Here is a 15,622-nt window from a genome sequence, read left to right as displayed (position 1 = left end):
AGAGCCCAGGACCCGAGGAGAGGAGTGGCTTGGCAAATCCAGCCGTGCTGCCAGTTTACAGAGTAGACTGTGCAAGCATCCCCGCCCCGTGGGTGCCCATGCGTCCCTTCTCCCACCCTCATCCACTATGGACCAATAGCCATGTTTCCGAGCAGCTTTATGTGGGGCTCAGAGATGTGTCTGTGAGACACAAATGTACAGTTCTTGACCTCAGGGCCCCCAGAGCAGGAGGCGGGTGCCTGGGTCAGGCTTGGTTTGAAGTGGGTCCTTGAGGTAGAGTCCAGGGGGAGGGTGGTGACCAGCACTCTTGGGGAGACAATTCCTCTAGGAGATGTGACACTGGGCCTCGGCGTTCCTCACGCTTCTCTGTAAAGGAAGGAGACAGATGCATTAGGTCAAGGTCAAACGGCAGAGTGGGGTGACAGCTGAAGCTGAGTGCCCTCCCTGTGTTGGTCCCTGCTCTGCACTGCCTTCCTTAGAACAGCCCCTCCCTCACGTCACACTGCCCTTTTATGCCACAGTAGTTTCCCTTCTGCACTCACGATGTGGACAGGGGGGTGTCCAGCTGTATGATGTGGGTCCCCCTCATTCTCTGTAGCTGGGCTCGAGTCAACTTCCGGGGCTTGCCATCCCCAGGTTCCGAGGCTCCCTCGATCCTTTGGCTGGCCAGTTCCTCCCTTATCTCCCTGAGCATGTCCTCGGCCTGCAGAGGCCGGGGACGGAGTCCCGGGGATAAAGGCCCCTCTTCATCTGAGGATTCCCAGGGGCTTTCCCCTGCAGAGTCAGTGGGGGTGGGAGACTGGGGGAGCGGGCTCCGCTGCTGCGCCCTGTTTAGGGTTTCTGCTACCACATTCCGTGTGGTCGGAGGCTCATCTTCCTCCTCGGACCAGGTTGGGGGCGCTCTCCTGGGCAGACTGCCTCCTCTTAGTATCCCTTCTGGCAATTCTGGGGCACTTCGTCGCTGGCGAGCTTGGGGGTCAGGAGGCTGGGGGCGCAAAGGAACATCTCGGAGTTCCAGGGTGGAGAAGGTGAGACGAGGGTCCCTACGAAGAGCCTTGGCCCGAAGCCTGTTCAGCGGGGAGCGAGAGGTCTTGGGGGAGCTTGGAATCCAGGTGCCATAGCCAGAGTCCGACGTGTCATCAGGCATGGAGGGAGCATCTTCGTCTGTATCTTCAGTCACCACTAGGCGGGGGATGACGCTGTACTCCGAAGTCCTATGGTTAATAGCAGAAAGTCGGACTGAGATAATGAGGATCAGATTAAAGCCCAGGAAGCCTCCCCCATCCCTCTACTCAGGAATGCCTCCTCCTCCAAACTTACTGTCCCGTCTCTTCTCGTGACACTGATTGTTTTCGTCACCTCCCTGGCTAGAATGGTGCTCTATAAAAGACCTGGCTACTCACTTCTTTTAGACAGCACACACACTAACATTGGAATGACAGAGAAGATTACGGTCCCTGTGCAAGCTCATGAAATGTATGAAGCGTCCCATATTTCAAAGAGAAAAAGGCAAGACCTTGAGCTAAGCTGGGTGTGGTTGCTCAGAAGGGGCGTCATGAGTTCGAGGTCAGCCTGAGCTACACACTTTTAAAACAAACAAACAAACAAAAAGAGCTTGGGCTGCCTCTGAGCTATTCTGTCCACAGCACCTGGTTGAGACCTCACACCAAGCAGCTTGTCTCATATTTGCTGACTGTGGGTTCTTTTTCCCTGAAAGTTGCTAAGCAGCTGTATCATCCCGGATATGGACCTCTTACACTATGGGGATTTGAACTAGTTGTGTCCTGGAAGCACTGATATTCTGAGAATCCATATCTACCTTCCCGCTGGAGCCTGCCCCTCGCAGGGAGCTCACACGCCATGTTTCTGCTTCCTTAGCCCTGTGCCCACCCTGTCCCACACATCCCTGGGCATGGTGGCTACCAACCTGTCCCATTCCCAGCTGCTGCTCATTCTGTTCCTGTACCCACAACAGGTCCCCACAAGGTGGTGCTAGCTCTTCTCAGCTTTTTTTTTTTTTTTTTTTTTTTTTTTTTTTTTTTTTTTTCGAGACAGGGTTTCTCTGTGTAGCTTTGGAGCCTATCCTGGCACTCGCTCTGGAGACCAGGCTGGCCTCGAACTCACAGAGATCTGCCTGCCTCTGCCTCCCGAGTGCTGGGATTAAAGGCGTGCGCCACCAACGCCTGGCTTTCTTCTCAGCCTTTTAAATGTCTCCTCCCTCCTCCCCACCTGTGGCCACCTCCTTTGAGTCTTACCTCCCCTCTGCACTGCTCTGAGAGTCCTCTGGGGAAGGAGTGGAGGGCCTGGTGCTGGGAGACTCCCTGCCCTGGTTGCGATAGAGGGTCAGGAGCTCCCTCTTCTGTTGAACGTACTCCTCAGCCTTCAGCTTTTGCAGAGTGGCCTGGGGAGGGACTTTCGTTATTATGAGCTCTCATGTATTGAGCACTTGCTGTATGCTATGGTGTCTTTAATGCCTCCTAACACCCTTCTGAGGGCACGGGTGTTTTTCATTTTTACAGTAAGGAAGCACAGTGGTGCCAAGATGTGGTGGCACCAAGCTGCAGAGCTGGTGCTGGAGGTGACGGGGGTGGACAGGAAGTCCCCTGACCTCTGTCATGTGCCTGCTTTTCACACCTCCAGGGAGGCCCTTGGGTGCTCCTCTTTTAGGAACTCTCCTTGACTGGGATGAGGTCCTGCAAGGACTCTGAACCATACAGGTCCTCAGGTTGCTCTTTTGGACACATTCTTCTCCCATCACCTTGGCCTCCATCTTGAAGGTGGGAGGAGCGGGAGTATTCATGTCCTAGGCTGAGGACACTTCTGTCCCTTAGATGGGTGTGAAAGCAAAGCTGTCCCAAGATGGAAGAGAAGGCGACACATGTCTGTGTTCCTTCTTCAGAGTTTTCACACAGAATAAAGCAGTGACAGCTGAGAGATGGCTTGCAAAGTACCTCCATATGCATAGAGCGCTTTGTCGCACACCTTCACCCTACAGTATGGGAAGCGTGGCCACGAGCGCATTTCACAGCTGCAAAGACTAGACTCAGATGCAGCTACTGGCCAAGGAGGCAAGAGCAGAGGAGAGCTGGGTGAGTAGACTCTTTAAGTCCTAGCTCAGTGACTGCAGGCTTTGCAAAGGCAGCCTTGTGGGGCCCTGAGTTACCACAGGAGGATAGTGCTGGGGGAGACAGCAGAGCCAAAGGGCACACAGGGTGGATGGTAGGAGGAGGCTTGGGGTGAGGGTAGAGGTGGCTGCTATGGGCAGGTGGGCATCAGTATTCATAGGTGTGGCTAAGAAAATACTCGAGGGCTTCCTAGCTGGTAAAGAAAGGCCATAGGCTGGACATGATCCCAGCATTTGGAAAATAGTGGATCCACCTGAGGCAGGTGGATCTCTCAGTTCAAGGCCAGCCTAGTCTACATAGAGAGTTCCAGGCCAGCCAGAACTATACAGTGAGACCCCATCTCAGAAAGCAAGCAAGCAGGAAGGAAGAAAAAAAGGATGGAAGGAAGGAAGAAAAGGAAAGGAAGAAGGAAGGGTTGTAGCTGGAGTTGTCTATCTTCTCCTCCCCAGGCACCCCCACCACAGCAGCTGCGAAGGGTCTGCACCTGGCATAGAGTAGGGACCTTAAGTGCCCCCCCCCCCCATACAATGCTCTGTTGTGACTGATGCTAGGCTAACCGGGTGGCTTCATATTTGTGCTTTCTCATTAGTTAGGGAAATCTGAGCCAGCAACCCTGGGATTCCTAGGCTTCTCCAAAGCTTCTGTAGGAGCACGGGGGTGGCCGGGTCAGGACGAGACATGTTGGAGGAGTTGGGCAGGCCTAGGAACATGGTATCAAGTGGATAGTTCTAACTCCCCTTCCCTGGCTTCCCGGTTACTGAACCAGAACAGAGGATGAGACCTGGGGGCAGAAGCTAGCACACCGGGCCAGTTCCTATGCCCCTCTTCCCCAGGTTTCATCTTTCAGCTCAGTGTCAAGTGGGGAAAGGTACAAGCAAGGCGAAGGGGCTGCACAGCTTGCTCCACAGGCTCCAGAGTTTGCGATAGGATGTGATGGGATGGCAAGGACAGGGCTGTCTGTAGTGTGGAAGGAAAGAGTGAGAAGAAAAGAGGGGAGTCTTTAAGGGACATCAGTGCCAGTGTCTCCACTAAGCTTGCTCCCCAGGAAGAGGAGGGGTCAGGGGGTCCAGGGGGTCGTAGGCAGTAGAGCACAGGGCTTCCAGCTGCCTCAAAGCCTCAGCAGCTACAAGTGAGCAGTATAGGAGAAAAAGAGCTAGTGTGTGGTGCCCCACAAAGCTGAAGAAAGAGGTGGCTCCTCAGCATGATTCCTGTGGAGAATCCCCAAGACAGAGTGCCCCCTCTCTCTGCAGCTCCTTGGGCACCACATTCACCGTCTCCCAGTATTGGATGATGAGGGGTCTTTAAATGGTGCCCCTCGCCTCTCTGAGCCACCACACCAGTGCCTTCTTCCAGCTCCACAGCCCCTGCCATCCCTGTCTCCTTCTCCTCTCTTTGCCTTTCTCCCTCCTCCCTCTTTCTCTTCTTTGTTTTGTGACACCAGGTCTTTCTATGCTGCTCAGATCCAGAACTTGCTGTATAGCCCAGGCTAACCCTGAACTCATGATCCTTCTGTCTCAGCTTTCTGGGTGCTGGGATTATAGGAGAGCTCAGCTATCTCACCCTTTCCTATAAGCAGAACAATGACACTCACTTGTGGAGCAGCACAGAGTGCAGGGCCTCACACTTGCTTGCTGGCTATCACTGTCCCCTCCCAGACGAAGGTCAGGCTGAAGAAGGGGAGGAACTTGTCAGTTACACAGAGTGGGCTCCAAACTCTTGCTTCTTAGTCTTCGGTCGGCCCCACTTTCTTGGCCTCTAGCTCTGCGGCTTCTTTTTGTTCCCCTCATCAGTTCCTTTTCCTCTCCCCAGCCACTAAGTCTCCCCACTCCCACCCACAAGCTCATTTTCTGTTAAAGTGTGAGGCCACCTCTGCAACCCACAAAGAAGACACCTCACTTAATGTTTCTGCATGGAAAGAAGATGAAATCTGTGCCCTGGGCAGTGGAGGGACCAAGAGGTGCTCAACCACCTCTTTGTGTGTGTGTGTGTGTGTGTGTGTGTGTCTGTGTGTCTGTGTGTCTGTATGTGTGTGTGTGTGTGTTTGTGGTGTGTGTATGTATGTGTGTCTGTGGTATGTGTGTCTGTGATGTGTGTGTATGTATGTGTTTATGGTATTGTGTATGTGTGATGTGTGTGTATCTGTGGTGTGTGTATGTGTGTTTATGGTATGCCTGTGTGTGTGTATGTGTGTTTATGGCATGTGTGTGTCCGTGGTGTGTGTGTCTGTAGTGTGTGTGTGTGTATGTGTGTGTTTATGGTGTGTGTGTGCCCGTGGTGTGTGTGTGTGTGTGTCTGTGGTGTGTGTGTGTGTATCTGTGGTGTGTGTGTGTGTGTGTGTGTGTGTGTGTGTGTGTGTGTAAAGACTGACAGTAATCCAGAGGAGGGTGTTCTGGATGGATTGCAGTATTTCAGGCTTTGAGTTGCTGATCATAGAGCAGAATTGATGCTTCACTTGTCCCCCTGCAGATACTACCAGGGCTGTTATTCTGCATATGAACACCAGTAAGTTTCACTGGCTCCCACAGGTTCCAAAGGGAGAAGGTGCAAGAAGGGTCATGTTAAGATTGGGAAACAAAGGAAGGGGAAATTTATAGCGGACCAGGTGAAAACAAAAAATGATTATAGATGTGGAAATGCAAGTATAACTGTACGTGCACCCACCCACACTGACAAATAAATGTACATATCACTCCCTGGGGATGGAGTTCAGAGGTCAAGTACTTTCCCAGTGTAGGAAAGAGCCTGGGTTTGAGCCCCGGCTCTGCCAACAAACAAGACAAAAACAGTCTAACTCAAATCTCCATCTCTCTTTGCCATTCTGCCCCACAGTGGGTTGACTGGCAGCCTGGAGAAAGTAAGATCTGAATCCTAATCCCTAGAAGCCATAGATGCACCCGCCCTTAGCTGGGGAAAGGGTCTTTGACGATGTGAAAGGGCCTAAGGAGGTTATCTCAGACTGCACTCCTGCTGGGTTCTAAAGTGGACGTCTGCTGTCTTCATAAGAAAGGCAGGGAGATCCAGACACCAGCGGACAGAGGGGGACGCCAGAGATGGGGGTGGGGTTGCTGCTCCAAGTCAAGGGCTACTAAAGCCATCAATATCTGGGAAGGGTCACAGATTCTCCCCTAGAACCTGGACAGGAAGCTCAGTTCCAGCAGCACTTTTGCCTTTGAACTTGTGGCCTCCAAAATTGTGAAGGGCTCTGTTTCTGGATTCTTTTCTTTTGTTTTCTGTGGAACTGCGGCTCAATCAGACTCCAGGGTTGTGTTCACGCTAAGCATACACTGTCCCACTCAGCTGCACCCCAGCCCAGTTTCAGTTGTTTTAAGCCACTGAATTCGTAGTTTGCATCACAGCTTTACTGATGCCTCTCTTTTTTGAACTCCCGCTTTTATTGCATAAATCTGCTTCCATCTCCACCCTGTTTAAAACCTCCACTGGCTCCATACTGTCTATGGGACAAAGTGCAAGTCTTAGCATTGCCTTAGAGATGAGCATGATCCCGTGTATGGCCTCCTAGACTCAAATTCATACGTTATGCCCTGGCATTGTTAAGCAAACATCCTGCTCTGTCCTGCACATGCACACACTGGTACACACACCCACACAGTAATATGCACACACCACACACATAATACACAACAGACAGACAGACGGATGGACAGACAGACAGACAGACAGACAGACAGACAGACAGACACACACACACACACACACACACACACACACACACACACACACACACGGTGGCAATGGGAGAAAGTGTGGCAGGGCGAGAGGACATGGCACAGTCTCACGTGGCCCCAGCTGAACTCTAGAGTTTGTATGACCTTGGACCCGCTGTTCCCTGCTTATAAAGTGAGAGATGGGGACAACTTGATGCCCTCTCAGCTCAGTGATTGTCTCAACACACCAGTTTCCTATTTCTGGATCTTTGTATTGGGCATCCCCTCCTTCCTTTGTCCCCCTGACATACTCCTATGTCAGCCCCGCAGTGCTCCATTGTCAGCTCTGATGCCATGGCTTCTACCCCAAATCTCCCTCAGCACACCACTGCTTTTCCAGCAGACAGGTGGGACAGAAGGCATGGCCCCTTTCTCTCTCGCTGTCTTCTGCATATATTTGCTTCTGTTATTTGTTGTACTCTGATTACTCTAATGAGCTGCAGCACAGATTCCTGGAGGGCAGGAATGCTGTTTTCATTCTCCTCTGATTCCCTGGCACCTAGCCCTACTGCCTGTGCCCAGAAAGCATCCCCAGGGTATCTGAACAGAAGATAAAGTTTAGAAATGCATTGTTTCAGTGCAGTCAAACCATTAGGGTGGACCCTGTCTTGGGCTGTCTCAATAGCAGGTTTAGTAGCTGGCTGTGTGGCTTTCTTAGACTGTCCTCTGGAAGGCACCCAAGTCTGGCCAAGTCTGTGCCTGCACTTAGCCCAGCCTCTCCACCCTCCTTCACCCTTCTGAGCTCCAGGGGTGCATGCTCAACCCTCTCCGAGCCTGACGGCCACTTACCTGAGCCTGCACGGTCTTCTCCAGCCACCGTGCACGATCTGCCGAGCTGGGACAGTGCACAGTGAGGGCACTGGAGACACACTGGAATTCAGTGAGGTGGATCAGCAGGAAGCTGTCTGCACAGAGAAGAAGCTCTGCTTTAAGGACTGGGCCTTATCTGACCCCAATCCCGACCCTTCCTCCTCTGGTAGAAGGGACATACTGGAGTCTCGTAGTGGTTGGCACACAAGTTTCTCCAGCATGAGAGGGGGGCGGATGACCTTGGCTCTGTCCGCCCTGCGTTGAGGCTTCGTTATGAGGAGCACATCAGAGAATAGGAACAGGTACACATCTAGCTGCAGGAGAAAGAGGCAGGGTCAGCCAGAGCCAGGGGAGGGGCTGGTCTGGGATACTGGCTCGCCGGCTGATGCTGTGAGCAGAAGGACAAGGGCAAAGCTATGGAGTGCTGCAGCTGGGAGGGCATCGACTTGGTCCCATCTCTTGATTTACAGGCAGGGAACAGGGCTGGCTCAAGGTCATGCAAAAACACTGGTGTTTAGGCAGGACCCGAACCATGTCCTTTTGCCAAGACCACCACACTTTCTTCCATTGCTACCCGTGTGTGTTGTATGTTATGCTTGTGGTATATGTGTGTGACTATGTGGATGTTCACCCCGGTGTGCCCCTGTCAGGAGAGAGCAGGATTCTGGGTGTCCTGCTCTATCACTGTCTATGCTATTGCATTGAGATGAGGTTGACTGGCCAGGGAACTCTCAGGACCTGTTTGTTCTATTCAACAATCCTGGGGCTACAGATGCAAGCAGCCATGCCCAGCTTGCTTGCTTGCTTGCTTGCTTGATTTCTTTCTTTCTTTCTTTCTTTCTTTCTTTCTTTTTTCTTTCCTTCCTTCCTTCCTTCCTTCCTTCCTTCCTTCCTTCCTTCCTTTCTTTCAACATTTATTTTATTTTAGTGGTGTGTGTCTCTGTGTGGGTGTGTGCATGTGAGTACAAATGCCCCAGGAGGCCAGAAGAAGGTTTTGGCTCAACCCCCCCCCCCCCCGAGCTGGAGTTATGGGCCGTGGTAAATCACAGGACAATGGGTGCTGAGAACTGAACTTGAGTCCTCTTCAAGATCAGCAAGTGCAGCTGGGTGGTGGTGGCACGCAGCTTTAATCCCAGCACTTGGGAGGCAGAGGCAGCTGGAGCTCTGTGAGTTCAATGCCAGCCTGGTCTACACAGTGACCAGGACAGTGTTCTAGGACAGCCAGGGCTACATAGAGAAACTCTACCTTGGAGAAAGAAAAAAAAAGAGAGAGAGAGAGAGACCAGCAAGTGCTCTTAACAGCTCAGTTGCCTCTGCAGCCATAGGCTCAGTTTCTTATGTGGGTGTTGAGGATTCAAAATTAGGTTCTCATGTTTTTTAAGTTTGGGGCCAGTTTGGTGACCTATAATAGCTCCTTGATTTTTCTTTGAAATATATATATATCGATGTGTATGGATATTTTGCCTTCATGTATTTGTCTAGACACCCCATGCTTGCCCGGGGAGGCCAGAAGAGGTGTCAGATCCTTGACCTGGAGTTAGAAACTGTGGTGAGCTGCCACACAGGTGCTAGGAACTGAACATGGATCTTCTGCAAGAGCAGCAAGTGCCCTTAACTGCTCAACCATCTCTGCTCATTCTAAAGAGCAAGTGCTCTTACCTACCAGGCCACCTCTCCCAGCCCTGTTTCCAGCATGTTGGCCTCTCATCCGTGTCCTTCCATGTCCCATTTCCCCTCTTTCACTCCGGGGCATGGCACTCACCTTCCCTTCTCGCCCTTCCTTCACTCGCACGGGGCCTTCCAGCAGTAGCTGCCTGGTGTGCTCAGGGGCAACCCCTAGTATAGGAGTTGTGAGATCCAGGGTGGAAAATGGGCGCAGGTTCTAAGGGAACAGAGAGGAATCGGGAAGGGGATCAGGGCACCACGTGTGTGTGCCTCTCCCATCCCAACCCAGGGTGGCTCCTTGTGCTGCTACCAACCCATCCTTTCTCTACCTGGAGCCACAGCAAACACCTCAGTGTCCCCTCTTAACTCTTCTCATTTACCCCGTGGGCTCCTCCCACAGGAAGGAATGATGGGTACCCAGTGGTAGTAGCACTCAGGAACAGACCCTGTTGGCCTCTGTCCTCTCCCAGCCAGGCTGCTCCTTCATCTACTTTCCTGGAACCCGGCAGGAGCCCCTTCCCTCACCTTCTCCACCTCCTCGTTGGAGGGTTCTAGCACCTCATAGGGCCCTATGCGCTGGGCCGCAGCCACCAAGCTCTCCTGCTCTTCGCCTTGACGGACCTGTCCGTTTATGTGCCGCAGGAAGGACTCCACAGCTGCGATCTTGGGATGTGAGAAGCAGAAGGAGGCACAGCTGAGCTCAGCTTACCCACCCAGTGGCAGCCGCAACACTCTAAAACAGGCCTAGTCAGTTAGCACTGTGTGAGAAGTGAGACCTCAGTGACCTCTGGACATAGCTCTTACCCGACACCCACCAGCCCCCAACACACAAGGGCAGGAGCCTCACCTGAGTACTTACCATGGCATTCAGGGCCTCTTGGGCTCGGGGCTCCGGGCTTCTCTTGAGCACAGCCTGCAGCAACAGTGGGTACTTGGTGATTCGCTGGTGCGGCTTGATGAGCAAGTCACCCAGCGTCTGTCTTCCCGAGCGCTTGTGTTTCTCACACCACTGCAGGGAAGGCGGGGAGAGCTCAGGACTGTGCAGGGACCCTCCCTGCCTGCACATCCAATGACTGCCTCAGCCTTATACCCAAATGAAGCCTGGCATGACCTGGCCGTGCAACTGAACCCCTCCAGCATCCATGTTCCATGGCACCCCACCTGCACGAAAGTATGGAACAAAGGGTTCGTGTCTTGCTGCTCCCGCGCATAAGCCATGGTCTGCTTCACTCGCAGGCAGTACTGGACATACGGCTGGAAGCGCTGGCCAAACTGGAGGAACAGACGTAGGGCAGGTGGAAGGGGGTCATGGATAGACTCTGGCTGCAGGCTGAGGAGAGAGAGCCTCACACAGCCCCTAAATGAAGCCCCTGCCAGCCCCTACCTCCCAGGATGTCTCCCACAGCCAGGCCCCTCGTTCTGTGGTCCGGAGAAGAATAGACACCCTGAGAGGCAGGCCCTGGCTACCCCTGGAGATCATTCTGTCCATGGCACTGGCTGTGCCTTGTCCTCTGAACTCACTCTCCCGCCATCAATAATTCAACTCGACTGTTTTCGGGACACTGGGGCTCCTATTTCTATGACCTAAAAGTTGACTGGAAGCCCTGCTCTGAAGGAAGAGGGTGCCAAAGGCTCCCAGGAAACTGCCCCCCACCCCACCCCAGTTTTGTACCCTATTCCAAGATTTCCTGCAGGCCCAGAAACACTATGGGTGAAAGTCTAGACCCAGGCCAGTTCTCTTTCTCTTATCACTCCACACTCAATGCCCCTGTGGCTTTTTACCAACCCTCCCTGCCCCAACTAAGTGCCTCCTTATGGAGGCACCATTCTTTAAGAGATGGTCTTAAAATTTTTATTTATTTTACACGAGTGTTTTGTCTGCACGTGTGTGTGTGTGTGTGTGTGTGTGTGTGTGTGTGTGTGTGTGTGTGCACCATTTGCATGACTAGTTCTCTTAGAAGTTAGGTCAGGTCCCCTTGAACCAGAGTTACAGTTGGTTGTGAGCTGCCATGTAGGTTCTGGGAAACAAACTCAGGTCCTCTGCAAGAGCAACCAGTGCTCTTGACTGCTGGATCACCTCTCTAGCCCTCCAGGCCTTATCCTTGCACTTAGCTATTTTGTGATGGGTCTCAAAGGAATAATTAATATTTTACAGCTGCCAAATAGTGCACCCTTGTTATTACAGCACCTGGGAAACTAAGGCAGGAAGACCTTGAATATGAGGCTAGCCTGGGCAACACTGCCAGAACCTGTCTTAAAAAAAAAAAAAAAAAAAAGGAAGAAAGAAAGAAAAAGGAAAACAAATACAAGATTGCCTAGCTGGTGAGAGCACCACCCCCTGTACCCCAAAGGTAGGGATATTTTCATTTTGTAGGGTCTCCAGAAGACCAAAGAACCTTGGAGACAGGGCACACTTGTGAAATGGAATGAAGGAGCAAAGGTTATATTTTGGAGTTGGGGCTGTGCCCTGTAGGTCCTTTGGGGCTGACCTCATCTTGCTCTTTCTGGGTCTCCCCACACTCACTTTCAGGAAGCCATTTTGTAAGCTGACAGGGTCCATTGGCTGGCCAGAGGCTCGAGTCTCTTCCAGGACGGGCTGCAGCACCTCCTCCCAAAAGCTCCGGTGGGCTCTAATCAGGCTGGGGACATTTCCAAACAGGGTCTCAGCTGACACCTGGTGGAGTGAGCAGGACTTAGTAACAGTCAGGAAGGGACAAGTAAGGGTCTCAGTCAGGAAGGGACAAGTAAGGACTTTCAGCTTCAGTGACAGGGCTGGGGACAAAGGGAAGAGCCTGACAGTGGCCTGGAAGACCCTTGGTAGCCTCTGGGGCACCAAGGGAGCTAGGGTCCTGCGGCCTGGTGGGGGGGTGTCTAATGCAAATGAGAAGTGCAGGGAAGTCAGGGGTGTCCCAGGAAATGGGGCTCTGGGAATTCAGCCTGTGGCAGCCTGGAGGGCTTGCCCCGCCCTCTACCGCGTTTCCACTCACTTCAGTCAGCAGTCCCACTCGCTGCAAATTCAGCAGACCAGCTGCCAGGAGCTAGAGGCAAGGAGGAAGACAGGGGCTCAGCCCTGATCTCCCTTCTCCAGGGTCTCCCCAACCCTGCCATCTTTAGTCTTCCCTTCCCGACCTTGAGCTGGTCTGAAATCACGGCTTGGAATCTTGCCCTCAGCCCCCTTCCCAGCCCTTCTGCTCTGGGAGAAGGGAGATAATACCAAGGACCCAGGTGGGGAGGTGAGATTGAAGCTGAGGGTGGCTCACATCAGTCATGATCTTGAGCTTCCTCGAGTAGATCAGCTCAGTGCTCAGGAGCTCCCACAGTGCTTCCTGCTGGTGGCAAAGCTCACGGTTCATCTCCTGAGGGCGACAGTGCTGGTTCATTTGGGGAATGCTAAGGATAGGTGCCATGTGTTAAGCGCTACATCTGTGCCCTGGGTTCTGGTCCCTCTACGCAGCACTTTTTTAATCCTAACCAACCCTCTAGTTTGTAGGTAGCGTCACCCCCATTTCCCATATGAAGCAAGTGAGGCTTGGAGAGGTCCTCTGTCATAACAAAGGCTTCACTAGTTGGTGGCAGAGCTGGGATTTGAATAAGATCTCTAGAGGCTTTCCGCTCTGGATGCCATATCCCAAGGCCTTTGCCTTTCCCAGGACAGACCTGAGACACACGTGCACATGTGTGGAGAAGGTCTGATGCATTATGGGGACATAGACCCTTGAAAGCCCACCTCGTGTCCAAGCACCAGCTCCTTCCAGGACTTTTCCATGGTCAGGCCACTGTCACCTCCCTCTCCTATCTCCCAGTGTCTCCGGTCATCCGGTGGCAGGCGGGGCATCCCAAACATGCTAAATGTGTGCAGTCTCACTTCTAGCTCGTGGGCCTTGGTGAGTTCCTGGGAGAGCAGAGGAGGTGATCAGCCTGGCACATCCCCAACATCTGGTGCCCAGGCACCGGGAAGGCTGTGTGTGCACACGTGCATACACACATGTGCCTGGCATGACATGAATTGAGTCGTTATTACCCAGGAAATGAAGTTACACTTTTGTCTGCAGAAAGATCCCAGGGTAGAGGGGCTTGAGAGGACCTCCCTGACCAGAACGACGCCTTCAAGAGGTTTCCTCACTTAGAACAGGGTGAGGGGCAGAGTCAGGCCTTGCAGAGTGGTCTTTAAGAATTGATTTTCTTCACTTAGGGAAAAAAACCAACAACAACCTGGTTTTGGTTGTGCTGTAAATTGAACCCAGGGTCTTCTGCATGCTAGGCAAGGCCTTTACCACCGAGATACACACCCCAGATACTTAAGAGAGCATAGTCTCAGGTAATAACGGCATAAAATGGACACGTTTTTTGTTTGTTCATGGAGCTTCTGGCTTGGCTGTCTCTGGAGGCCGTCATGGATTGGGTTATTAACACAGAGACAGAAGTAAAGGGAATCCTTACCTTGAATTTGGGGGAGTGAGGTGGGCCAATCCCAAAATGGCCTCCATGCCTCTTCTCTGGCTCTGGTTCTCGAAGCTTCAGAGGAGACAGACCTCGGGCCTGGCTAGAGCCCTTGGCAAAAGGGACATAGTGCTGGAGGCGTCGGCGACTAGGGTCCTGGGGAAAGAGAAGACAGGGGAAGTTCTGGGAGTGCCAGGAATACTAGAGAGGCAGAAGCGGCTGAGCTTGGCTCTGGACATTATCCCTCACCCATGCAAGTTGAGCTGGCTCACTGCTCTCATCTAACCAGTTTGGTGTGAGTTGCCGCTGCTTTGAGTCATAGTGGCTGCTGCCAGGGAGGGCAAGTTCAGCTGGGCAGGGGCATGCCTGCCTGGTTCCCAAGGGAACCTGGAGATAGAAGCTGAGGCCTCCTGCAGAGCAGGTGCACAGGCACACACATGCCTGGGCTCTGCAGTGGGACACACGCATGCCTGTCTGAGCTCTGCAGTGGGGACACACGCATGCATGCCTGCCTGGACTCTGCAGTGGGAATCCAGCTCCAGCTCACCCAGCTGTACACAGACCCTCAGTGCCAAGGCCTAGCAGGAATGGTGAACCATACATGCTGTGTTCTGAGTTCGTTCTTTTGTGACAGCTAGTCTCTCTCACAGAAGGGAAGGAGAGCTCACAAAGGTGCAGCCTTCTCCCTAGGGGCTGCAGCTAGTGCCCTATGCCACTGGGAGTTGCTGTCCTTCTGTGTTTGAGGTTGGATGAGGCCTTAGCCACAAGTCTCCTCCCAAGGCAGGCCTGGTCACATTCCTTGTCTGCCTTGGCCTGAATTACCCCACATACTTCCTAGTGTCCTTTTCCACCCTCTGCCTGGGAGAGTCTCCATCTCCAGGGGTGGAATCCTCCAGGGAGGCAGGGAATGCCCCCAGCCAGAAGTGGACCTGTCTTAAGGAAGCACTGGGGACAGAAATGGCCTAGACCCTGGCTTCCACACCCTTCTTCTAGTAGGCTTGGAGGTGGGCCAAGCAGGTGGAGCCAGGGGCGGGACCAAGACAGTTCCCTCCACTCCCTCCTCCCCTGTGAGAACAGGGGTGCCCTGAACCTTTGCTCTTCTTCGGTCCTGACTCAGGAAGCTCTGAACTCCTCCCAAATCCTTACAAGTTCTCTACTTGTGATCTCCTGAGAGATGTCTTTCCCACCACACTAGCAGCTCAGAAATGCCTTCCTATCCCTCCTTGGTGGGTGTGGCTCCCCTGGGCTCCCTGCCTTTGCCACTCTGTTGTCTGGGGCTGGGTGTGAAGTCCTGGGATCCTGGCCCAGCCATGGTGCTCCTCTCCCAGCGACCGGGGAAAGCAGAGGAGGTTAAGGGACAAGAATAGAGCAGCCTGTGAAACTATAAGGGGACAGACTTCAAAGCCTTGGTGTCCTCCCTCCTGCCCCACCCAGGTCACCTTCCGGGCACAGGCAGACTCACCAACATAGGACCTCCTCTGGGATAGACATTCCCAGCAGTGCTCTGGGCAGAAGTTGAATGACGGCCCCCATAAGTCTCAATTCGGGAAGCAACCAGGCCTTGAAGGGGACCCTCATCTGGAGGTCCAACAGCTTGCATTGCTCTATACTGGCTTACTCCCAAAGGGTCATAGTGCCAATGCCCTGGAGAAAGGGGGTTCCCTTTTCTGCAAGACAGAAAGCCCAGGCTGGATTAGTGAGGAATGTCTCCACAGGTCAGAGAGCAAGGAAAGACAAAAGGACAGAGTGGGGAAGAAGAGGGCCAGATGGTGATCACATGGGGGGGGGCATTATCTATAAGTTGGTGGGGGAGGGCAGGTCCAGGTGCATGTTGGGTAGGAACATCTGCTTTACATT

At 53.0% G+C, this 15,622-nt stretch overlaps 1 protein-coding gene across 1 annotated transcript; it reads right to left on the bottom strand.

The window, feature by feature from the left end:
* Positions 1-140: 140 nt before the first annotated feature.
* On the bottom strand, positions 141-15,365 carry Plekhg6 (pleckstrin homology and RhoGEF domain containing G6). The gene is made up of 15 exons (XM_035448591.1): positions 15,228-15,365; positions 13,766-13,921; positions 13,053-13,217; positions 12,586-12,681; positions 12,313-12,363; positions 11,850-11,999; positions 10,487-10,597; positions 10,185-10,334; positions 9,851-9,988; positions 9,423-9,542; positions 7,842-7,974; positions 7,640-7,755; positions 2,256-2,401; positions 543-1,214; positions 141-366 (listed from the first exon to the last, which is right to left on the bottom strand). The coding sequence occupies exons 1-15, from the start codon at positions 15,363-15,365 to the stop codon at positions 357-359; spliced, it is 2,352 nt and encodes a 783-aa protein (XP_035304482.1). The 3' UTR covers positions 141-356.
* Between the last annotated feature and the right edge of the window lie 257 nt (positions 15,366-15,622).

Source organism: Cricetulus griseus, chromosome 8 (genome assembly GCF_003668045.3).
Source record: "Cricetulus griseus strain 17A/GY chromosome 8, alternate assembly CriGri-PICRH-1.0, whole genome shotgun sequence".
Lineage (NCBI taxonomy): Eukaryota > Metazoa > Chordata > Mammalia > Rodentia > Cricetidae > Cricetulus > Cricetulus griseus.
The sequence above is the reverse complement of the archived record's forward strand: the minus strand, read 5'-3'. Positions and strand labels throughout refer to the sequence as shown.